This window comes from Gopherus flavomarginatus, chromosome 5, assembly GCF_025201925.1.
Source record: "Gopherus flavomarginatus isolate rGopFla2 chromosome 5, rGopFla2.mat.asm, whole genome shotgun sequence".
In the NCBI taxonomy this organism is placed as follows: domain Eukaryota; kingdom Metazoa; phylum Chordata; order Testudines; family Testudinidae; genus Gopherus; species Gopherus flavomarginatus.
Window position 1 is genome coordinate 37,825,104 of NC_066621.1, and position 24,826 is coordinate 37,849,929.

Consider the following 24,826-nt stretch of genomic DNA (forward strand, 5'->3'; position numbering starts at 1 on the left):
GTAATAGCCGCCCCCACCCCAGATCCCCCCTCGGCTCCTCCCTCCCGGGCTCCGAGCTCTGCAGCCGAGCCGCGCTCCGGGCCCCTCCTGCAGCTCGCGGCCCAGCCGCTCCGGGGCTCCGTCGCCCCGGCCACGCAGCAGGGGCTGTTCCGTCCCGCCCCGCCCGGGCCCTTCGCAGAGGGGTTGGGACACGCGGGGACCCGGCTCAAGTCGGAGGGGGGGCCAGGAGAGGAGCTGGGTCTTGGCAGGAGAAAGGCAGGGGCAGGGGCTAATGCTGCTGAACCATCAGACCAAGGAGCCCCCGGTTGTGCCAGCTGCTGCAGCCAGCCCCGGCGAGCGCTGCAGCCAGTGGGGCAGGTTTACAGGGCACAGGAAGGGGCTGGAGCAGCTGGGGGGTTGCAGTTCACAGGGAGGGGCTGGAGCAGCGGGGGCCGCCGGGAGGAAGGAGGTAGAAGCCGGGAGAACAAAGAACCGGGAGCATCAGCCCCCGTGCAGAGACCAGACGCTGCTGCCTCCATAGGGAGCTGAGCAGCTGCTTCCCCAGCAGGGTCTGTGATGGGGGGATCCCGGCATTAACCCCTCCGGGCCCGGCCGGGGGGGGTTTCTCCGGCTAGAAACCGCCTCGGACTCTGCTGACGGCAACTCCCGAGCTGAGACTGCAGGTGACTGAGCCCTTGGAGCTGGGCAGGTCCCTGCCTCTGCACAGTGCCCCCCACCCGCCCCATCTCTGCCCCCCGGGGTGTCCGGGAGCCCAGAGCTGCTGCATCACTAAGGCCAGCAGGATCCTTCCATCAGCGGGTCTGACCCGCTCCCACTGGCTCTCTGCTGTGTCCAGTAACGTGTGTGGGAAAAGCAGGTCTCCCTGACTGGTGCCCACTTCCCCGCATGTGCGAGGCAGGGCCACGGAGAGAGAAAGCCCCCAACAATGGGATGGTGACCATGTCTCCCAACCAGGGGGTAGGGTGCTAGGAAAGAGGAGGGCATCAGGAGAAATAAGAGGGGGAGGGCAGGTTCTCAGACCTCTGATCCCCCAGGCACACTCACTGCAGTATCCCTGCACAGTGGTCACTTTCCTGTGAACAAGGTGAAGAGGAGAGAGAGGAAAAACCAGCCCTGACTCTCCCTGTTCCCCCTGCTGCAGGAGTGTGCTGCCCTGGGGGCAGTGTCAGAGGGAATCCCCCCAAAGGGGCTCCTTTGGGTCTGGTCTTTTCCAGGGTTTGGTTCAGACTCTGTTGCTGGGAGGGTTTGAAAATGTCTTTGTGGGTTTAGTCCTGGGGTAGAGGCGGGTGGGGTGGAGGACAGGCAAGGTCTGTGCTGCATTATGGGACTGAGCATGTTCCCAGCATGGCAGAATCTACAATCTCTGTCTGCAGGGAAAGAGCCTAGGGGAAGTGTGATGTGAAATGAACTAAAGCCAGTTCTGAAACCCCCACAACTGCCCTTCTTGCTGTGCCAGGCTGCAGAATGACGCCCACGTCTTGCTCCAGCTCATTCCATCCTCCCATGGGACAAGGAAGAGAAATGGCTGCTGTGGAGCCAGCTCAGGTAGGGGTTATTGGGGGGTTGCTGGTGGGTTCCTGCTGGAGGGAGAGGGGCAGTAAATACTGAAGAGGTGGCAACTTCTGGAGACTTAGGTCTGGAGGGGGCAGGGAATACCCTGGGTGAAGAAAGGAAGGGGGACAGAGTGTGACAAATCTGTTGGGACTTGTTTAACATGGGCCTAGATCCTCAGAACAAACGCTTGGATCCTGGGGGAGAAAATTCCCCAATTTTGACACAGGAAATAGAGAAACCAACCTCCTGAGCAAGGCGGGGAAAACTGACCAGACTTCCGGTGCTGAACTGTCAACCTGCTAGCCAGAGGCTAGTGTGACATGGAAAGATGTAGGAAGGTGAAGGGAAGATGTCCCAGCCCCTCACATTCAGCTGCTGGCAGTGGAGAGGGTGATGGTTTCCTACATGGGGTTGTATCAGCCTCTGGCTAGTAGGTGTGTGATGGATCTGCTGGCAGAGACAAGGGGCTCTCTCTTTTTTCTCTCACCATGATGCCCCTTGTCTGCTCTCAGAAGTATGGGGGTAGGACTCTGCTGACTGTTTCTCTCTCAGAGCTTTCATTTGATTGGTTCCTCTCCCCCATGAATAGTGGGGTTGTGACTGGGGAATTAGGTACCTAGTGTTGGACTCTTGCTCTTTCAGGGGCCGGTGACCTTTGAGGAGGTGGCTGTGTATTTCACCAGGGAAGAGGGGGCTCTGCTGGACCCCACTCAGAGAGCCCTCTACAGAGACGTTATGCAGGAGAACTATGAGAACGTGACCTCACTGGGTAAGGATTCCCATCCCCTCAGTTCTTAGAAGAGGAAATAAAGAGATAAGGTTCACGCCACTCTCACAATGCCACCTCTGCTCTGCCCTGTTTCATCATCATTCCAACATGCCAGAGACACACACACTAGCCCTCTCCCCTCCTCTGTTACAGAGCACTCTGGGAACAGAGCGGTACAGCAGAAAGTCTAACAACTTCTCCTTGCTACGATAATATTTGGGTTCATCTCCGTCGTGGCAAACAGAAGCTTCCGCCCCTCAGCCTGCTCTCCAGTACTGAACCTCCTGTACACAAACCATCTGAGACTTGTAAAGTGTTAGCACCCCTTTGCCCTCAACCTTTGTTTTCCTTTTGAGTCACTCCCTTCACTTACCCCTCACTAAGCCCCACAGATCACTCGAACATACGCCACCAGGGTGCTGACAATCCCTATGGCAAGAAGACACCCTTGGGCATCTTTGCTGACAAAGCCTACAACACTCAGCACGGAAATGGGCAGAATTGTCCCCCCAAGTTTCACATGCACCTCTCTGCATAGCACAGGCACAGCTGTGCCCAGCTGCTCCAACCAATCCCTCCATCAGCCAGTTACAGCTGACCCAGTGCCCACAGCTGGAGGCATGCGAATAGATGCTGGGATTCCCATCTGTGAACACAACACAGACAATGGCACGTTCTCTTAGTCTTTCCTCGGATCGATTATAGGTTCATAGCTTTGAAGGCCAGCTGGATGTCAGAGTAGATGACCTAATAGTCACTTTATACCACAGACCATAGAATTCATCCCGTTACTGCTGCATTGAGCCGAATACCTGAGTTCCTGTGGCAATTTGTTAACTTTTGCATGGCCCACACAGAACCATCCTCAGTGGTTCTTGATAGCTGCAGGGTTAAAGGTTGGGGGCAAAGTTAAGGTTGCATTGAAGGGGGGCATTTACATTAACTTCTCATTTCCCGGTTTGCAGACGTTTAAGTTTAGTCACTGTCCATACGGTGCAAGGCAGGAGACAGCACTGGGCAACTTTAACTCTGCATTAATGTAGCTTATGAGCATTTAGTTTTCTGTTTTTAAAAATGGACACTTTTGCCACTCTAGCTGTGTCTATAATTGAGCTTTTGCTAGCAGAGCTATGTTGGATGGTGTGCGTGTGTGTGCATGCGTGTGTGCACTTTTTCACAGCCTTAAACAACAGTGCTGGACTGGCAAAGTTTTTAACAGCTACCTGAGACCTACCTAACTAGTTCCTTGACAGACACCTGACCTGCCACCTTTAGGTGAACTAATATATGTGTACCTGGTCTGCGGGATCCCAGTAAAACATTAGGCACCCTGTGCCCTCTGCCAGGTGGCATCAAGAGGTCCATGATGAGTCACAGCCTCCTTCTCCAGTTGCTGCATTAGAGTGTCCTTAGGATGATCCGGCTCTCCCCCATTCCAACTTCCTGTTTAGGTTCCATGGGGCTCTGTCCTGGGTCCCCTTCTTTTCTTCCTCTGTACCTTATTTCTGGGTAATCGCATCCGCACACACATATTCAACTACCATCTCTGTGCTCCTAACTCACAGTTCTACCTCTCTGCTCCTGACCTGTCTCCTTCTGTCCCATCTGAAATCTCAGCCTCTCTCTCTCTCTCTCATCTCCTCAATGGTGTCCAGCCATCAGCTCAAGATCAACAGCTGAAGCAAAGCTCTTAATATTTCCCCCCAGGCCCTCCCCCCACCTTCTTTTTCTACCACCACAAACAGCACCATTGTCCTGCCTGTCACTCATAACTGCAATACCTTTGTCACCGAGCTCCCTCTGGGGCCTCCCATCCAACCTATGCCTACACCTTGCATTTTCTTTTTGCATAACTTCCCTAACATCTGGCCTTTCCTATGCATCCGCACAGCTAGAGCTCTTGTCATCCTCTCCTGTCTCATTTACTCAAACATCCTTTTCTCTGACCTCACTTTGCACATCTCCATTTAGAAGGAAAAAGCTACCTCCTGGTCCTCAAACATGACCTATGAGGGAAGGTTGAAAGAACTGGGCATGTTTAGTTTTGAGAAAAGAGTGAAGGGGGACCTGAGAACAGTCTTCAAATATGTCAAGGGTTGTTATAAGAGGACAGTGATTAATTGTTCGTCGTGTGCACTGAAGGTAGAAGGAGAAGTAATTGGCTTCATCTGCTGCAAGGGAGGTTGAGGGTGGGTAATACAGAAAACTTTCCAGCTATAAGATAAGGAAGTACTGGAATAGATTACAAAGAGAGATTGTGGAATCCTTGTCCCGGGAGGGTTTTAAGAACAGGTCAGACAAACTTATGGCATACTTATACCTGATCCTGCCGCAGGGCAATGGGAATGGAGTAGATGACCTCTCGAGGTCCCTTCCAGCCCTATGTTAGAAGATTTTATGATTCATTGCCTTAGCCCTTTGCTTAGATCATGTCTCCCGGTGGAGACTGTGGATCATTTTTGCAGATCAGCTGCAGGTACAAATTTTGTACCTAGAGTCCTGAAAATCTGCAGATATCCATGGACCACTTTTGCAGATCACAGATCAGACGTGGATACAAATTTTGTATCCATGCAGGGCTCTACCTGTCTTACTTCTGTCTATTCCTACAATTTAAATCTATTTAGTACACAATGATTACATTTGAAATAACATATGAGATGACCATAACAATGATAAAATGAACTAATTGGCTTCATGAACCATGGACACTCTTCCTTTTCCATCCCTTCCTCCAAGAGCTGCAGTCTCTCTTCCCTGCATGCTCTTTGGGTCTTCGAATCTGTCCCTTCTGAAGTCACATGGCCTGATTGTTATTTTTCACATTCTCCTTTGGCAGAAGAATTAATCTGTGGCTCCTGAACTACACCATCTAATTTGCCAGCTTTCTCCACTAAGTGTTTTTTATACTCGCTCCCTTTACACCTGACACACTAGGTTCCCTAATGCCTCAGTATGTGCTTTCCTGACATCTAATGCTGCTGAGATCCTGCATTCAGTGATATCCCTGCCCTTCCTGTTCCTTATTCCACTGAACCCCACCAGCCCATGCTTACTGTTCCCAGCTTCCCCAGGACTCTCCCATTGTCTCTGGACCTCTCTGTCAGTTAGAAGCAGCGCCAGGGAGACTTTCCCTCTGTCTGGAGTCTTCACTTTCTGGGACATGTAGTTCCAGTCTCCGTGTTTTAGGAGCCTCTTTGATAATGAGTGTCTGGCTGTGTGTGTTCCCAGCAAAGATGGGGATAGTTAAGTCTCTCATAAGCAGAGTGTTCTGCCCCTCTGAGCACCTGGGGAGCTGGCCCTGGGATTTTGCTGGTTTAAAATAGACCGGGCTTAAACTAATAGAATGTTTTGTTTTTATGACAAATGGCCTATGAATTCCCCTGATCTCCCTTGTTTTCTTTCCCTTGAGCAGGGTTTCCAGTTTCCAAACCCTATGTGATCTCCCAGCTGGAAGGAGGGGAAGAGCCATGGGTCCTGGATCTCCCTGGTTCAGAGGAAAGTGAGATCCTGAGAAGTCCCTGCACAGGTGAGGAAACATTGAACCAACCCAGAAACTGTACATGCCTGAGAGAACCAGCTGGAATTCCCCACACAGACTTTGTGAGCTCAGGACAGTCCCCAGCAGATCTCACTCCTGGCTTCCTACAGATGATGATTGACACCTTGGCTGGAGCTCCCTCCCTTCCTATTGAGGGTTTGGATGGGATGTGGACAGGGCTGGCCTTGGGAAAATGGGACCCTGGGAAAACTTGCATTTTGGTCCCCTGGCTCCCATGGGCATGGCACCCTCCATTCCTTCTGTCCCCCATGGGCTCCCCAGGCTCCCCACCCTCCCTTCCCCCCTAGCCCCTGCACTGTGCCCCCTTCGTCCAAATACCTGCTCCCCCTCCTGCACCCCTTCACTCCTAACTTCTGCCCCCTCCTGCCCCTCCTGTGCCCCTAAGCCCTGCACTGTGCCCTTTCACCCTAACCCCTTTCCCTCCCTCCTGTGCCCCTAATTCCTCCACTGTGCCCCTTTCACTCATAGCCCCTGCACCTCCCTCCTGCACCCTGGACCCCTGCATGGTGTATACCCCCTTCACCCCAACCCCTGCCCCTTCCTGAGCCCCCAACCCTGGCACTGTGCCCCCTTTGCCCCAACCCCTTGCATCCTCCTGCACCCAAGTGGGGAACCTGATCTGGATGCACAAAGCAGCTGGCATTGCTGCTTGCTCCCACACTGGACTGCTGCTCCCCACCACCCTGCAGTCCTGGGGGGCTGGGAGAGGGGAGCAAGGAGTGATGTCAGGTCTTCCTGCACCCAGGTCACTTTCCCTGCAGGCTGCATAAGGAGACGGCAGGAGAGCAGCAGCTCCTGATGCCTCAGCACATCCCAGGTGAAGAAGGACGTGGATGCAGGGAACCCTGGGGTGTGTGTGTGTGTGTGTGTATTGAGGGGAGGATATGAAGGAGTGTGTGTATGTTGAAGAGTGTGTGTGAAGGAAAGTGTGTGTGCCTGAGTGAGTGAGTGCGCTGTCTCTTTAAGAAAGCTCTCAGGGTCAGAAGCCTGAACTAGGCTTGTTCAGACACAAGCAGCTGCCAGCAGCTCCGGCCCCAGAGAGGCAGCAACACACACAGATTCCCCCTGTCCCATCACCCCAGCTCAGTGGAGATTGGGTACCTGGGTGGGGGAGAGGGGGGCACCCTGCCATCAATCAGCACCTCCCACCTGCAGAGCAGTCAGGAGGATGCTCCCAGTCAGGAGTGGACAGGGGCGACTCCAGGGGTGAACAGCGAGTGTGTGTGTGTGTGTGTGTGTGTGTGGTGGGAGGGGGAAAGACAGGAACAGCAGCAGCTGCACACGTGGAGCAGGGTGGAGGAGAGGCCCCTCTGCTCCAGAGCAGTCACCTAGCTCTGACGGCTGGTCATCCAATGGCCCCCTGAAGCTCTGGTCTCTCTTCCTCCCAAATGCTGCTGCTCTCTTGCCTGCCACGCTACCTCCAACAGCCCAGCGAGCCTCTCGGCAGCAGGTCAGGTGGGAATCCAAACCTTATGCCCGGCACCTCCTTGGATGGGGCACCCGTACAGCCCACCTTAAAGGCCGGTCCTGGGTGTGGAGCAGAATTGATCCCCTCCACCCTCTCGTGTGGGGAAGAGTTTGGGGGAATTCAGTCCATGATTTTTATTTTCTGTCTCTCCAGCACTTGGGTTTGCTCTCTGCCTTTCCATCCCCAATTCTGAGATATCTCTTCTCTTCTAGCAGATGATGGGGTGGTGAGGGAGAGTGAGGAGCAGAATCCTCACCAGGAAGATGCTGAGCTAGCCGAAGCGCATGGGGAATTACTGCAAAGATCCAAAGGGAATGTGTCCAGGTGCCACGAGCTGGGAAAAGCTGATGAAAGTTACCCCAGACCAAAGAGAGAGCAGGGAAACCACTCAGAGGAGAAAGTGGATGAACCCATTAATTGTCAGGGAACTCACAAGGACCTCAAGGAAACTACATCTCAGGAGAAAATCCTCACGGAAATGAGAGAGTATACATGCAGTGAGTGTGGGAAGAACTTCAATTGCCGCTCAGCCCTTATTCGACATGAAATAATCCACACGAAAGAGAGACCCTATGAATGCAGTGAGTGTGGGAAAAACTTCAATCATATGTCAGCCCTTATTAGACATCAGCGAATACACACAGGAGAGAGAGCCCATATGAATGCAGCGAGTGCGGGAAAAGCTTCACTCGTAGCTCAAACCTTACTAAGCATCTGAGGATCCACACAGGAGAGCAACCCTATGAATGCTGTGAGTGCAGGAAAAGCTTCACTCAGAGATCAACTCTTATCTCTCATCAGACCATCCAAACAGGAGAGCGACCCTGTGAATACAGTGAGTGCGGGAAAAGCTTCACTCAGTGGGGAGGAGGCAGCAGCAGGGGCAGGCAGGTGATTGGCAGTTGTGGGGAGATTGTTAAATGAACATTGGAGAATTAGAGAGAAAATGGGCCAAAATCTGAAAAGGAGATTAGAGAAAGTGTCAATCATTGCTCCGTCAGCACCGACCCTTCATGGAGCCGTCGCTGCTTTTACACCTGAGAGGAGACTTCCTATCTGACTCTTGCCTACAGAGCCATGGTAGGAGGTGGTGACCTAGTGAAGCTGACTTGAGGCTGATGCGAGGTGAGCAAAGCCAGACCAGCTTCCCAGCTAGACCCAATATGGGGTTGGAAGCCGGGACGGTGGGTGGGCCTGGGTTCCCCTACGTCAGTGGTTCACAACCAGGGGTACACGTATACCAGGGGGTACACAGAAGTATTCCAGGGGGACCATCAGCTAGTCTAGATAGCTAACTAGTTTTACAACAGGCTGCAGAAAAAGCACCAACAATGTCAGTCCAAAATAAATTTCCATACAGGCACTGACTTGTACTCACTGCTCTATGCACCATGCACTGAAAGGTGCCTGCAGCGTTTACCTTTCCTTGGATTTATTTTGTAATTCTCTGGTACAAAGGAGACACTCTCAAGCCAGCCTTAGTCACAGGGCGCTGGGACACGCAGGTGTTTCTAGATCAGAAACTCGGAAATGCACATGACCTGCTGCCTGACACCTGCCCCTGGACTCACCCCTTAGCCAGGAGACTATGTGAGCCCCCACCCCATATCCAGCAGCAGGGTAGAGGTCTCCTTGGCTGCCAGGGCCGGTTGCTCCCTCTGGAGGCCCTGGCACTGGCTGAGAGGATGCAGGACACGGGGCGGGTGGACTGATCGGACCCGGGGCGGGGGTGTGTGCGCATTCCTAGAGGTGCTGCCCAGACCCCTGGGAGCAGTAGAGCCAGAGACCCCAGGGCTGAGGCTTCCTCCATTCAGTGAGCAGCCCCTGTCCACAGTCCTTGGCACCCTGGGGCACGAGAGTTCATGTTAGAAGTGGGAAGGCGCCAGGAGGCTCCAGGTAGGGCCCCACGGGGGATCCCGGGAAGGAAGGCACTAGCCCCACTGGGGTCCCTGCGTGGGGCTGGGTGGGAGCTGCCGGGTGGGGGAGGAGCGAAACTGGGGTGAGTAGGGGAGACCTGGCAAAGGGGCAGATGGAAAATGTCTGTGCAGCCCAGACTTGGCCAGGGGAGGAGACGAGCCGGTGAGGCCCCCCTCCCCCCGAGGAGCAGGGAGAGAAAGGTGGGGGGGCTGAAATCCCCTCGGATTTATTGCTGCCCCCTCCCATGGGGACCTCCCCCATCCTCTCCTGTCCTGCCCCCTTTCTCTCTAGAGAGCAACAAGCAACATCCATGGTGACCCCGCCCTTCCCCCAAATCTGTGAGAAGTTCCCTGTTCTCCTCCCCTGATTGTGCCCCATTTTCTCTCCATTTCCCCAATGTCTAGTTCAGATCTCAGGTTTAGGGTGTTTCCCCGCCCCCATTTTTACCTGCAGTGATTTGTCCTTGGTTAGGTGGGAAATCGTTCCCCTGAGTGAAGGGAAGAGAGGAGCAAGTGCCCCCCAGGGAGACGGCCGAGCCCCAGCTTTCCCAATCCCAGCTACTTCCCCTCCCCCACTGTGCCCAGCCCAGCAGCCCTTCCCCCCCACATCACCTGCTTATCACATTCCCAGACCCCACTGCCGGCCACTCCCCACAGCCAGTGACCTTCTGGCTCTAGTCCCACCCCTTTCCCCTGTGAAAGCGACATCACCTAGGGCTCCCTGCTGGCCACATGAATGTGAGACAAGAAGAATCCATCCCATTCTGTTGTTGTTTCAATATCGCTGTATAATGCCCTCAGATTTCCACTCTTTTCTCTTCAACTGTTGAATAGTGACGTAAAACCTTCCTAGATGTTGATGCTTCTCTTTATATTGGCAAATATTTAGTTTGTTCCCCATTTTCTCCTCAGTTCTGAAATACTGATATCAAATTCTTGAAAATCTTCCCACTTTTCTCCCCAGGTGTGTGACTGAGATCAGGGCTCTTATTGTACTGACTGTGGCTCAGGCCTTGCCTGAGATCAGGTCCCCGGGTGTGCCGGGGACTGCACAAACCCTGACCGAGTTTGGGGCACTGATTATGCAAGGAACTGCACAGACCCCTAGAGAGAGAAGGGACTTTGTTGTGCCGGGTGCTATAGTGACCCTGACTGAGCTCCAGGCCCTGTTGTGCCAGACCCTGCATCAGCACGAAGTGAAATCAGGCTCCCATTGTGCCAGGTGCTGCAAACAGAGCAAACAAAATCAGAGACCTTGTTTTTCCTGGAGCTGCAGAGACCCCAAGTAAGATCTGGGTCCTGTTGTGCTGGGCACTGTAGAGACCCCATCTGACATCAGGCCCCCCATTGTGCCAGGTAAAACAGAGACCTGGACTGAGATCACAGCCCCCCTTGTTCCAGGCACTGCACGACTGTGGCACAGATTTCTGCCTCCGTTGTGCTGGACACTTCAGAGGCCTCGACTGAGATCTGTGTCCCCGTTGGGCCTGGGCCTGGCCCTGGCCCTGCACTGACCCCAACCCAGATCATGTCCCACCACTTTACTGAGCATGGCACAGACCCTGACAGAGATCCTGGCCCCACATTTTGCCAGATGTTGCAGGGACCCCAAACAAAATCAGGGATCCTGTAATGCCAGGAGTTGCAGAGTCACCGACTGAGGTCAGGCCCCTGTTGTGCAAGACTCTGCACAGACAACGACCAAGCACAGAATCATAAAATCATAGAATATCAGGGTTGGAAGGGACCTCAGGAGGTATCTAGTCCAACCCCCTGCTCAAAGCAGGACCAATCCCCAACTAAATCATCCCAGCCAGGGCTTTGTCAAGCCTGACCTTAAAAACCTCTAAGGAAGGAGATTCCACCACCTCCCTAGGGAACCCATTCCAGTGCTTCACATCCCCTAGTGAAACAGTGTTTCCTAATATCCAACCTAAACCTCCCCCACTGGAACTTCAGACCATTACTCCTTGTTCTCTCATCTGGGGCCACTGAAAACAGTCTAGATCCATCCTCTTGAAACACCCTTTCAGATGGTTGAAAGCAGATATCAAATCCCCCCTCATCCATCTCTGCTGCAGACTAAACAATCCCAGTTCCCTCAGCCTCTCCTCATAAGTCATGTGCCCCAGCCCCCTAATCATTTTTGTTGCCCTCTGCTGGACTCTTTCCAATTTTTCCACATCCTTCTTGTAGTGTGGGGCCCAAAACTGGACACAGTATTCCAGATGAGGCCTCACCAATGTCGAATAGAGGGGAACAATCACGTCCCTCGGTCTGCTGGCAATGCCCCTACTTATACAGCCCAAAATGTCTTTAGGGTTAGGGTTAAACTTATAAAGCATTAAGGTACCTGTTACCAGGCGCCGACTCACCCAGTGGTGCCTCATGCTGGTCATCTTGGGGAATTAGCTTCCAGCCTCCCTAGCGTCCTCTGTCAGCCGGTGTCAGCCTCTCCCAGGGCTGGCTTTAACCCTTCCCATGCTGGAGCGGGTGACCACTCCACTACAGTACCTTAAGTGTCCCTGTTCTTTTATTAGTTGTCCCCCGGAATCAGTTGGGTTCTGAGGTCCTGTGGATCCTCCCCTTAGGCTGGGGGGGGATCCTTTAGCAGTGGGCGGGCTTCCGCCTGCCCACCTCCTGGATACCCGATAGATACAGTACCTTAAGTGTCCCTGTTCTTTTATTAGTTGTCCCCCAGAATCAGTTGGGTTCTGAGGTCCTGCGGACCCTCCCCTTAGGCTAGGGCGGGGTCCATTAGCAATGGGCAGGCTTCTGCCCGCTCACTTCCTGGAAACCCAATAGGTACAATACCTTAGGGGTTAAATGCTAAATATCAAAGCCAAACAACACTAATTACCTGTGTCTGGAAAAAAGTAGTTTTCGGTTTTGCAACTTTGAATGAAAGATTCAAATGGATTGTAGTGGTATTATTTAAAAACAAACCAATTCATCTTAAACCTGCAAAACAAGAGTTTTACAGAGCGGGAGTGTTGCTGTAGGTCCTAAACGCTCCACATATTTACACAATAGATTTAGACACACACTTGTTTTTCCTTAATATTCCTTACTCTACTTTAATTTTTACACCGCTGTACCTAGATTACATTTGTATACATTTGGGGGCGGTTAAGTTCCAATAGAAACCCCTTATGTTCTTTTAGCAAATTTGACTAAATTGTTCATGGTCAAATGATTTCAATCAGATTCTCTCTCTGCCTGGCTTATTTACAGACATTCCTTTGGAAAAGGGCCCAGTTTCCCTTCAAAATGGCTGCAAAGAAACCAAGAGTTCTCTTTCTATAACACTTTTCCTATTTAACATTTTTACAACTTTCAACTGTTTAATTCCCTCCAGCCTCTGCAGAGGGAACTTCTCACTCTCTTTTTTTTAAATCGCTTGCATATCTCCCCAAATGACACCTTCATCAACTCAGATTTCACCATTCCAAGTATTGTTCCAGGGATCTGAATTCCCCATGGCCTATACTTAACTTTTTTTGCTTTTGCCACTCTGTCCTTGGGGCTTCCAATCTGTTTGCCAATATTTGTATTTGTTGCCTACCTGCTTGTCAGGGCCCGACCCTGCTTTCCTTGCTGAACCATCCCTTTTCACGGACACAGGCTTTGTTCCACTACCAATTTAGTACGGAGGGTGGGCTCCTCAACCAGCCCCAACCCTTCCTGGTCCCTTTTCTTAATCATTTCTTTTAAAATTGTGAAATCATCACAATATCATTCACAAGAAATACTGCACTGCCCAAACTCCTATATCTGTTTAAAAGGAGTAATCTCTTGAACAAAGTATCAACTTTGGATTGCTTCCTTTTAAACATTTCTTACACAGGTGCTACCATTGTTTTCCCACACTCCTATATCCTTCAGAGTTAGTCTCACATAGAAAATACTGCCTAAACATATTTTTTATGAATTTTACTTTTATAACTTTTCCATGCCCACAAAAGTCTCTACCCACTAAAAAGAACTCTGCCTGACAGAGCACTAAGCCCCCTATCCTTTGGGCTCGATCCTGCTACGACCGAGGGTATATTCACCTATGCAATTTCCCCTCGACAAATGGGTAGGAGTGAGGACTCTAACCCTCCCCCTTATCGCCTGGCACTTCTACGACCGGGGGTCAGGGGTGGAAGGTTTGTAGAAACTTTGGTGGTGCTCAGAACCTGCCCCCCCAACTCTGCCGCCACCTGCCTAAGGCTCTGGGAGGGAGTTTGGGTTGGGGGAGGAGGTCTGGGGTGCAGGCTCTGGGAGGGAGTTTGGGTGCAGGAGCAGGTGTGTGGGTAGGGGGCTGGTGTGCAGGCTTTGGGTTGGAGTTTAGATGTTGGGTGCAGGATCCAGGCTAGGGCAGGGGTTGGGTGTGCAGGAGGGGCTGAGGGGTGCCGGCTCTGGGACAGAGTTTGGAGGCTGGCTCTGGGCTGGGGTGGGGGTATAGGCTCTGGAAGAGAGTTTGGAGACAGGAGGGAGTACAGAGGGAGGGGGTGCAGGCTCTGAGCTTGGGCAAGGAGTGGGTGTAGGAGGGGTGAGGGGTGCAGGCTCTTGGAGGGAGTTTGGGGTAGAAGGGGATGTGTGGGAAGGAGGTGGGGGTGCAGGCTCTGGGAGGGAGCTTGGGAATGGGAGGGGGTGCAGGCTCTGGGAAGGAGTTTGGGAGCCAGAGGTAGGGTGCAGCGCTAACCTGGGGTGCTAGGCAGGGCAGCTGGGTAGTCTCCATGTGCTGCTACCCTCAGGCACTGCCCCTGCAGCTTTCCATTGGCTGCAGGGGTGCTTGGGTCAAGACACAGACCCACCCTGCCCAGGGGCTGCAGGGAGGGGTCTGCAGCCATGTGGAGGGAGCAGGGAGGAAGCTATTCCTTGCTGTTACTCAAAAAGGGATGCTGGCAGGATGTGATCAGCTCATACACTAATACATTTAATACATGCTACATTCTTATTCTTTATCCTTCATTCTAAATGATATAAAATACAAACACAAAATCCTACAACTATATTTGGGGAAAGAGTTTGGAGGAGTTCAGTTCCTGATTTTTATTTGACCTCTCTCCAGCACTTGTTTGGTTTGGCCTTTCCCTTTCCATCCCTGTCTGAGGTTTCTGTCTCTATCACAGCAGGTGATGCAATGGATTGTGAGAAAGAGGAGCAGAATTCTCGGCAGGAAAATGTTGAGCAAGTGGATAAATACAGAGTACTATTGCAAAGACCAAAAAGGAATGTGTCCAGGAGTCATGATTAAGGACAATCCTGTGAGATTCAGCACAAATCAGAAAGAGCAGGGAAACCATCCAGGGGAGAAAGTGGGTAACTTAATTTCATGTGAAGGAACTCAGAAGGACCTCAAGGAAACCACAACCCAGCAGGAAATCCTCATGGGAAAGAGAAAAAATACATGCACCGAGTGTGGGAAAAACGTGCATGATTACTCAGCCCATATAAAGCATCAGAGAATCCACACAGGGGAGAGGCCCAATTTATGCAGTGAATGTGGAAAATGTTTCACTAAGAGCTCGTCCCTTTCTGAACATCAGAGAATCCACACAGGGGAGAGGCCCTATGAATGCAGTGATTGTGGAAAATGCTTCCCTAGTAGCTCAGGCCTTTTTCAACATCAGAGAATCCACACAGGAGAGAGGCCCTATGCATGCCGTGAGTGTGGGGAGAGCTTCACTACCAGCTCAGCCCTTTCTGAACATCAGAAAATCCATGCCGGTGTGAGACCCTATGCTGTGAGTGTGGGAAAACCTTCAATCGCAGCTCGACCCTTATTAGGCATCATAGAATCCACACAGGGGAGAGGCCCTATGAATGCAGTGAGTGTGGGAAAAACTTCTCTCATAGCTCAGCCCTTTCTGAACATCAGAATATCCACACCGGTGTGAGACCCTATGAATGCAGTGAGTGTGGGAAAAGCTTCAGTCGCAGTTCACACCTTATTACGCATCAGATAATCCACACAGGAGAGAGACCCTATAAATGCAGCGAGTGTGGGAAAAGCTTCATTAGCAGTTCAGCCCTTTCTGAACATCAGAGAATTCACACGGGTGAGAAGCCCTATGAATGCAATGAATGTGGGGAAACGTTCACTTGGCACTCAACCCATATTAGGCATCAGAGAATCTGCAAGGGAGATGAACACCATTAAAACCTCTAGGCTATCCACACTTTACTTTTCCTGATTCCCACAGAGTAACTTTTAAAAGCTGTTTGAACTGTTTGCAGCACCGTTATCCCTCAGCTTGTCCAGATGAGTGGCCCATTTTTGCCTTTTGCCATTCACCCTGTTTTGAAGTTGACTGATTTGTCCTTTCTATCAACTCCATTTTCCAATGAGTAATTTGAGTGTTCCCTTCCTATCAGGAACCAGGGAACATCACATTTATACCATTCCTCCTATTGCACAGTTATTGTTAGAGTCACCAATTATTCAGATTGTATCATTGCCAAGTGTTCTTACATTGCTCTGGTTGTAATGAAGAGCAGATATAAGGGGAACTTTTCAAATTATATGTAAATAAAGAGGAGCAGGGGCAGGAAAAAGTGTCATTTCAGTCTCTGTGACACTGGAAGTAGATGGAGCGATTCAGTTTCTCTTCTTCCCCATCACTGCATAACTGTTAACCTCTGCATGGCTCAGACAAAAGGTATCTTCATCACATTCTATCCATCCACTTCTCAAAGTGTCATGTGAGGAAGAGTTGTCAGCTGTCTGTGCTTGGAGATGATGGTTTGACTTCTTTAATCCTATATCAGAGTCACTATGACTGGAGAGGAAAGTGTCAAAGACCTGGAAGGGGAATTCAAATGGCTCCCAAACACAGTGTGATCATTTGGCATTTAAATCCCCAGTTCCATCTATTACTAAAGCCACTTATGGCAAGTTGGCTGGTTTCCCCTCCCCCCCCCATTAGTTGGATGCTAGGATACTGAAAATGTTGTAAATAACATAACTGACTATTGATACAGTGCTGAGTGAAGCAGGTTTGTATGGATCAGAGGAGAATGTGATGGGAGAACCTCTTGTCCTGATTCTGAATAATCAGATGTAACCTGCTCTGGAATTTCACTTCACACTTCCATTGTCATGTTTTGTATCTCTCTGTGATGCGGGTTTCTATCTTTCCTGGAGGCTGTTTGGTCACCCAATTGGATATTAGTTCAGTTTGATATGATATAACTCAGATTTATTGGAGAATTTAAGATAAATGGACATTTGCTAAAGTCGTCATTTCTCACTTCAGCTTTGCTTTTTCCCCATCCCTCCATGATAACATGGAGAAAGTTCAAGTGGAGTTCTGTCAACAGGAGAGAACTCTCCAATTTAGTGGACATGCTAACAAAGAAACAGCAGTGATTTAAAATCTCCACTCAGAAATGGTGAACAACAGCAGAACCCCAACTAACTGCAGGAAGTGCATATGATCACAGTGTAGTTCAATTGTTTAAGTCAGTATTGTCTCAGATGATCTGGGGAGGGAATTCCATGATAAGTGATTTTGAACTAGGCAAAATATCCATGTATTTGGTTCCCAGAGCATGTGTAACCCAGGTCCTACAGAAGCTCTCTCCTAGCTAATCCTATATTATGGGAGATGCCCTTCATGACACAGATGTTGAGGAAATAGAAGTGGGCTTTTTGTTGAATTTAGCCTTTGTGGATGCTAAAAATGTGTATAAAATGAAATTAGTTTTGTAAATCTAATAGCTGCAGAAAAATAATTATTTTTTAATAGAAACTCCAGTTCTGGTAACTAACAGAGATTCTGATCCAGGCCTGTATCCAGTCCCTTGCCTGGACCTGTGCCATCAAATTAAAGAAAAGCTGAGCATGTTTTGGGAAGCCATTCCTCACTAAAACTGCTGAGATTTTGAGTGGTTTTTTAAAGGATTCCACTTCAGAGAAGTGTAAATTTACTCTAACCAAGGCCAAGGGTTTGGAAAGAACTGGGGCTGGAAGAGTCCACACTCGGTTCTTGGTTTCCATCCCAGTAAAGGAAGCTATAGTGGCCAATGACCCAAGGAAAATTGTTTATACCACTCCACTTCCTAGTTCTGTCACTGATGACAGTTCCAGAGGATACCAGGGTTAGATCGAGAACAATCATCCTTCACCATTTGGATCCAAAGAGAGAGTGCTTCATAGGACATTCCTTCCCTGTGAATCCCAAACTGGCTGCCTGATTGGGTAACAAGGACTTTCAGGCTGTAAAAATGATGATAACCAATGAAGCAATGAATGTGTCAGGCTCTAATTTCAGACTTCTGGATACACACGTTGAGTCCTGATTCCGTGGTTTTGTGTGGCTACACAATAAAGCTGATCTTGGCACAGCTGCACCAATGTAGCTGTGCTGCTGTAGCACTGCTATTACAGAGTCTCTCAGCCAATGGGAGAGATCTCTGCAGTCAAACTTGATTAGTCCAGGTTTCGCAAGCGGCGGCAGCTATGTTGGCAGGAGAAGCTCTCCTGCTGATGTAGCGCTGTCTATACAGGGGGTTAGGGCTGTCTAACTACATTGCTCAGCTGTGTGAATTTTTCACACAGCTGCACAATATACTTTTACTGATAAATGTCTTTAGTGTAGGCCAGACAGTTTTACCTCGTGTTTTATACATTTACATCATTTCTCCTCTAGCTTCTCCTACCTTGAAAGATTGAAAAGAGTGAAAAGAGAGGTATTTTTCCTCATAATGCAGACATTCCTGCACTGGAGACCCCTTCTACCAACACACATGGCAGAAGATCCTGAGATATATGAACTCACAGAAGTGGTTGGGACAAACCACAACTTGAGCCAAGGTTCAGTTGTTGGCAATGGGCATTAAAAGAAAACTAACATATATGAAAAGAATTTGTGATCATTTAATATGTTCTTGTTACCTATTAAAATGAAAGTATAGGTGAAGTTATTGGTTAAAGAGTAAGAAACTAATTGTGTGATAATCTGAATTATTTTGGAAAATAAAGTTGTCTTGTTTTTTGTTTTGTTAGTCATACAGGAAAAGATGGCTAATCTTGAAAAGTCATAGGATGTGTCCAGCAGGTAGAAAGCTGCAATCATCAACCATCAGTATGAAGGAAAAGGCTGAAGTCCATTGCCTTTCTGGTCAATAAGCCATCTAAAGGCTGGTCTTTGCTGAAAAGCTGTGTTGGCATAGCCACATCTCTCAGGGGTGTGAAAAGTCCTCTCCACTGAGAGAAGTAGTTAATGTGACCTGAGCCCCAGTCTAGACAGTGTTAGGTTATCAGAAGAATATTTCCAGTGTTTGAAGTGTAGACCTAGCCTTAGACAGATTGATCCCCTCTGGGAAGCGAGTCATGACATCAATTCCAATTTTGACCCATTTCCCTATATGTGAGAAAGTTACTAGCATGGAGGGCTGAGCCAGCTGTCCGATCGCCTGGTTCCTCAACTGTAGCTACGGCTCTTAGTACCCATCAGTCCAAAGACTGAGAGAAATGGAGAGTTCCAGCTGTTGTCATTTTAGTATCTTATTGTTCCTCTCTATTTTTTATGCTGGCCTTTCTATTCTATCAAGGTGTGACTGGGATTCCCTGGAGCAGGGATTCTCCTTTTTTTTTCTAAGGCCCCCACCCAACATGGTATAAAAACTCTACAGCTCACCTGTGCTGCCACAACTGTTTTTCTGCATGTCCAGTAGATTAAAAGCCAGGGCTGTTGTTAGGAGGTAGCCAGCAGAGTAATTGTGCAGGGCCCACAGGGATCCCATGAAGTTAAGTTGCTTTGGCTTCAGTCTCAGCTGTAATGGCTCAGATTTCAGATTTCTGACCTGAAGTCCAGTGAGTCGAACACCGGCCCTGCTTTCTGGTACATTTCTCCCACCCTGAGACCAGCTCGCTGCCCCCCAGGGGGCTCCGGACCCCTGGCTGAGAACCACAGCCTTGGAGCTCTGTCTAGAAGGAGGGAGCAAAGCTGCTGCCTTTCCTGATGGCTGAACTCAGGCCCTCAGAGTGGGATATTCCTACCCTTCCAGCAACGCTAGGAAAGCTCCTTGAGCCTGGCCTCAGGGACAGTCAAAGCCTGCAGAGCTCCAGGGGCAATGAAGCAGCTGGGTCAGGCTGGGCACCCTGAACCCCAGAGAACTGCCCTGGCTGCCTTCTCGGCAGCGAAGAAGTCAATTCCCCTCACCCCTGATGAATCAGCCTGGAGCTACGTATGGAGCTGGGGGTTTCTCCTTTCACTCCTGCTGGGGAGGGCTCGGGTCCCAGGAACATTTCTAGCAGAGCATTCGGAACTCAGCTGGGGGAAGCAGCCTCTCATTACAGAATGCTCACGTTCAGACCACATCTTTATTTACAGTTTTTTATAATACGATATAATCCTTCAATCCTAGTGTCACCATTGATAACATGGCTTGGTCAGCCTGGTGGGATACCCAGGGTAAAACTAACCAGCTCTTCAAATCCAAGAGAGTGGAGATAAATCACCTCTCAGACTCAATGCGGGGTAATCAATAGGCAGACAGTGGGCCAAACTGCTTTTGAATGGACCCCAAAATCTTTTTACTTATTATTATCATCATTATTGTTATTTTTTATTATTATTTACACTGGAATCTGGACCACAACTAGACCTTGACCAACAATTTTGGACCTTGACAAAAAATAATGGTTTACCCCTAAGAACAGGCTTGTGTTACATTCCTTATGTTGGAGATTTTTATGCTTCTAAAGATTTTAATTTTTTAAATATTTGCAGGTTTTAGGACCACAGTGTATGTACATGTAATATGCTGGGGCACCCTTAGGAGGTGAGCGGGAATGCTTAGACTGTCCTCCACCCATTTTTTAATCCCACACAGAGAAAACATCCTGTTCGCTAGCGGCTAATAAACTAAGAATTTCACACTACAGGGCACTCACACGGGATCGGCACACAGAGAGAAAAGCTGGAGGGAAGATGGGTTCACACACTCCTAGACCCAGGTAGCTTCCTCGCCGGACAATGCCAGGTTGAATCAGCCCACCGTGGGTTGGATCTTTTACAGATCCTCTAGGTGGAGTTACTGGGCTTGCCTTAGAATATTTTTGATCACGAGCTATTGCTTCATAGAATACTCTGGGTGGCTTCTGGCAACTCTCATTCACACTGTGTATACACACATACACACCAAGGCCTCTATTCTAAATACGACGATGCAGCTGTACCTTATGTCCAGACTCAATACACTTTCCCTTATGAAGCGGTAACAACCCCTCCTGAGGTGGTGGTAACCCCTTAGCACCAGTGCACCTAATGCATTTCCCTTATGCATTAACCTTACGTGAGGGTGGCCAAACTAACAGTTCTCCAGCACTGCATACAACTATCTTATTGGGGGTGGCAAAACTAAGTCCCCAGCACCAATTCACACTAACCTTATTGGGGGGCGATGAAACAATTCCCCAGCACTGCTCTGCATCTGATCTTGCTGCACAGTCAAAAAGTTCAGATGGCGTAAGCCCAACAGGGACAGATGGCCCCGCGGACAGTCCTCCGAAACCCCAATAGAAATTTCAAAAGGTCTCATACCTCTCTTGTGGCGCCATGGGATTCGAAGCGGAATGATCCATAGCAGCAGCCTGTGTCTCTGTGGGTGTTGCCATCTCGGACGAGCCCCCAAATTGTCAGAGAAAAACTTAGTTCTCACTTTTTGGTTGGGTGCAGCAAAGTCAGATACTTTATTTTCTCAAGCAATTGCACAGAGGGGGAGAGTCTGCTAGGACACAGGGTTTCCTCCTCCTAGGCAGGTCTCTCTACAGGTAAACAATTACAGCAGCATTTATACCTTTTGTTGCTTACAGTAATAAGCAACAGCTGCATTTTGTTTATACATAGGTCATCTTGATATCTTATTTTTCTCACTTCTATTTAAATGCTAGTCTACGTTCCTCATTATCGACACAAGGTCGCAACAACATCTCACACAGTTCTTTCCCACTCACCTCACACAATCGTCACTTCTGAAAATCTCATGTTATTAGGGTTACAGCTAGCCTGACTCTTGCCCTACTTCCACACAATATTGGCTGCAAATATAGAACAGTGGTTGCAACAGTGATCTATACAGGTACAGATTATGTCAATAACATCACAGGAGGTGATGCGGCATCAGTGAGACATACTGGAATACTGCTTCCAGTTTTGGTGTCCTCATTTGAAAAAGATGTTGTGAAATTGGAGAAGGGGCAGCAAAGAGCCACCAAATGTTCTGAGGGTTGGAGAAAAATGCCTTCTAATGAGCTATTGAAATGCCTCAACCTGCTTAGCTTATCAAAAGAAGATTGAAAGGTGACTTCATTGAAGTGTTGAAGTGCCTTAATGGAGACAAAAGATTGGCTATAAAAGGGCTCTTTAATCGAGCAGAGAAAGGCATAACAAGACCCAATGGCTGGAAGGTGGAAAGACAAATTCATACTACAACTGAGGCACAAATATTCAACAGCCAAGATGATTCACCACAGGAACAAGCTACCAAGGAAAGTGATGGATTTGCCATCTCCTGATGCCATTTAATGAAGACTAGATGCCTTTCTGGAATGTGTTTGCCCCCAAAGTAGCTATTATGTCATACAGGAGGCCTGTGATATGCAAGGGGTCAGATTAGATGCTCGAATGGTCTCTTCTGGCCATAAAGTCGACTAATTTCTGAAAAACTGAGTGTAGCATTGGGAGCAGCGTCTGATGTTTTCCTGCCTAGCTGACTTGCTTCCTAGAACGAACGCTCCTTGAGTGGGGTGATCCACAGGGAGTAGCTCAAACCTCCAAAGAGCATGGGCCAGAGCAGGACATTGGCATAGCAAGGGAGGGGTGTGGCAGTGACATCACAAAGACCTCTTGCAGGACCTCAGACTATTGGTCAAAGGTGGTGGGGAGGTGGTAACTTCACAGAGAGATGCTGACATCAGGCAGGCAGGACAGGGGCGAGGGGCCGGTGAAACCTCAGAGACTCCTGCAAGCCTCCTTCTCCAGGTCTCTTTTTGAGGACTGAGAGAGTATTCAGGTTCACATACATGAGCTCCAGGAGGAGCCTCTTTCGAGTTTTCTCCTTCCCTTTTCCTGATTTTACTAGAAAACAGCCATCCCTGTTTAGAAGGTAAGAGCCTCCTCTAGGTTTGGAACCTGTTCAGTCTGATCCATCTGGTGACAGTTGAATTCTAGGCATGGAAAAGATAAGCTTAAGGAGGCAGAATTTTATTCCGCACCTGGGATTTTGTCCCTTAGAATCACTGGGGACATTAGGGTTTGTCCTTTTGGTTTCACCTTTTCCTCCATCCCTCCCTGCCTCCTTTCTCTTTGTCTCTTGCGTCTTTTGTCCTTTCTCCTTTTCACCTCCCAACACTAGGAGGTAGAGAGGTGTGTGTGGCGTGGGAGTGCTCTGCAGCTCCCACTGTGGGAGGTCCACCCAAAAATATGGGACTGAAATAGTGTTCGGGCAGTGATCCCCACCAGTGACCTGGGCCATCCTTTGGGCTCTCTGGTGAGAACCCTCAGCCTCCCATCCTCAGTCTCTACCTTGACTGGCTGAGCAGGGGGTTATTGACAGGGAGGAGACTCAAGTCCTTGTTGTTCTCTTTTAAGACCAAGTAAATGTCATAACCAGTTATATGTTTGATGAATTTTGCTGCTTCTCTGCATGAATTGTCTCTGAGCAGTTCATGATTCTCTCTAACATTGCAGTTCTCTTCAAATACTTGCTGAATAATTACTGTGCACTGTTGTTGGTCTGGAGGGTATCTGAGAGCACTTTATTCAAGTTATTCAGTGGATGAAATTCAAGATCTGATGGTTAATTTGAAAATCAGGGCTCTTGGGTCCTATTCCGAATTCTGCCGCTGACTGGCTGTGTCACCTTAGACAAGTCAATTCTCCTTTCTCAGCCTTAGCTTCTCCCTCTTTCAAGTAGGGATAATAATGATCCACTCCTACCTATCTCAATACACACAGTGTCTCTCCTCACACACAAAATCTCCACACTGCAGTGTGGCAATCTAGTAGGATGCCCATGGAACAATGGGATAGAGAAACCTGCATCACTGAAAATACAGCCATGAAGACACCACACACCAGCCTTCCCTAGTTGGCAAGAATCACACCTCCACAGAAAGACCCTATGGTGTCATATCCCAGCTCCCTAAGCCCTCAGCCTCAACCACTTAACACAGGGGCTTTTCTACACTATGGTTCTGTTCTCACTGAAGGGTCATTTCCAATTGTTTGCTCAAACCAGCTTCCTCAGCACACTCACTGCTGTGCAGCTCTGTACGTGTGGCCATTGCTGAACAGCAAGAATTCCTGCCCATTTCCCTATTGGTTGGAGCATGGTTAGAGTGTGTTTCTGGTTAATGATGTTGCTGTAGATTGCTCATTCCCTGCCTTGGAAATTCAGACAGTCCCTTTTCCCAACATATTTCCAGCACATCAGTCCCTGGTTGGGGTCTCCTGGGCAGTGGAAAACATCCCTTTTTTGGTGCTGCCAAGGGGATCTTGGAGAGCTGAGATGTCCCTCGGCTTGGATCAAAGGGGGATGTTGGATGGAATTTATCACACAATCGTCCCTGCTCCCCAGAGCCCCATGGGGAGAATCTAGAGAAGACGGAGTCATTCCTCACCTGCCCTCACAGAAGAGCTGCTAGAACTCCTTCCTGCCAGCTACTCACCCCTGGATTCATCCTCAGCTTCTGGGATCTTTCTGCTCCAAAGGCTCCAGAGTCCTGGGATGGGGAGGACGTCACTGCACAGTCTGAAACACAAGGTAGGTTTCTGGAATTGAAGGAAGGAGCAGAAAATGGAGAGGAAAGAAACAGAGAGAAAATGCCTCATCTCTGTCCCCTCCCATTCCCAGCAAGAAATGTTATCAAGGACCAGTGTTAGGGGAAATGGTGCCCTGGGCAAAACTTGTACTTTGGCACTTCCCCATCACCCCTGGACAATCCCTCTCCCCCTTTACCGCTAGCTTCTGCACTCCCAACCCTTGCGCCTCCTTCACCCCTAACTCCTGCCCCCTCTTGTGCCTTAACCCCTACACTGTGTCCCCTTTGCCCTTAACTCCCACACTCCCCTCCTGTGCCAGCAGCCACTGCCCCCTCCTGCAACCCTTCACCCCTAACCCCTGCGCCCCTCCTGCACCCACATGGGGACACTGCCCGCTCCTCCCTGGAATGCTGCTCCTCTGGGCACCCCTAGCAGCTGCGGGGGGGAGGGGCTAGGGGGCAAGAAGCGACATCATCTGAGTTCCCTGCATCCAGGTGACTTTCCTCAGCCGGACTGCATAAGGGGAGGGCAGAGAGCAGCAGCTTCTGTTGCTCCCCTCACAGCACAGCCCAGGTGGGGAAAGTGACCAGAACGCATGGAACACATAGTGTTGCCCCTTGCTCCCTCCCAACCCTCTATGGGGCCATGGAGGAGCATTGAGGCAGGGGAGACCAGCGAACACCTTTGCACTGCCACACAGTGCCCTTTGACCCACTGGAGCCCTGGGCGGCTGCCAGGGGGCCCTACTCCTAAGGTCAGCCAGGCTCCCCAGCATGAACAGCGGAGAATACAGAG

The 24,826-nt window shown here is 49.7% G+C and overlaps 2 protein-coding genes across 2 annotated transcripts in view; both read left to right on the forward strand.

Moving 5' to 3' along the window:
- Positions 1-14,608, forward strand: part of LOC127052532 (zinc finger protein 92-like) — a 153,186-nt gene extending 138,578 nt beyond the window's left edge. The window contains exons 3-7 of the mRNA XM_050956357.1: positions 2,197-2,323; positions 5,739-5,852; positions 7,566-7,962; positions 8,049-8,104; positions 14,393-14,608. Coding sequence (XP_050812314.1) covers positions 2,197-2,323; positions 5,739-5,852; positions 7,566-7,962; positions 8,049-8,104; positions 14,393-14,514 — 816 coding nt within the window. The 3' untranslated portion in view covers positions 14,515-14,608. The remainder of the gene's footprint in view (positions 1-2,196; positions 2,324-5,738; positions 5,853-7,565; positions 7,963-8,048; positions 8,105-14,392) is intronic.
- The window catches only part of LOC127052619 (major centromere autoantigen B-like), a 362,626-nt gene that overhangs the window by 273,024 nt on the left and 64,776 nt on the right, over positions 1-24,826 (forward strand). The gene's annotated exons all lie outside the window — the stretch shown is intronic.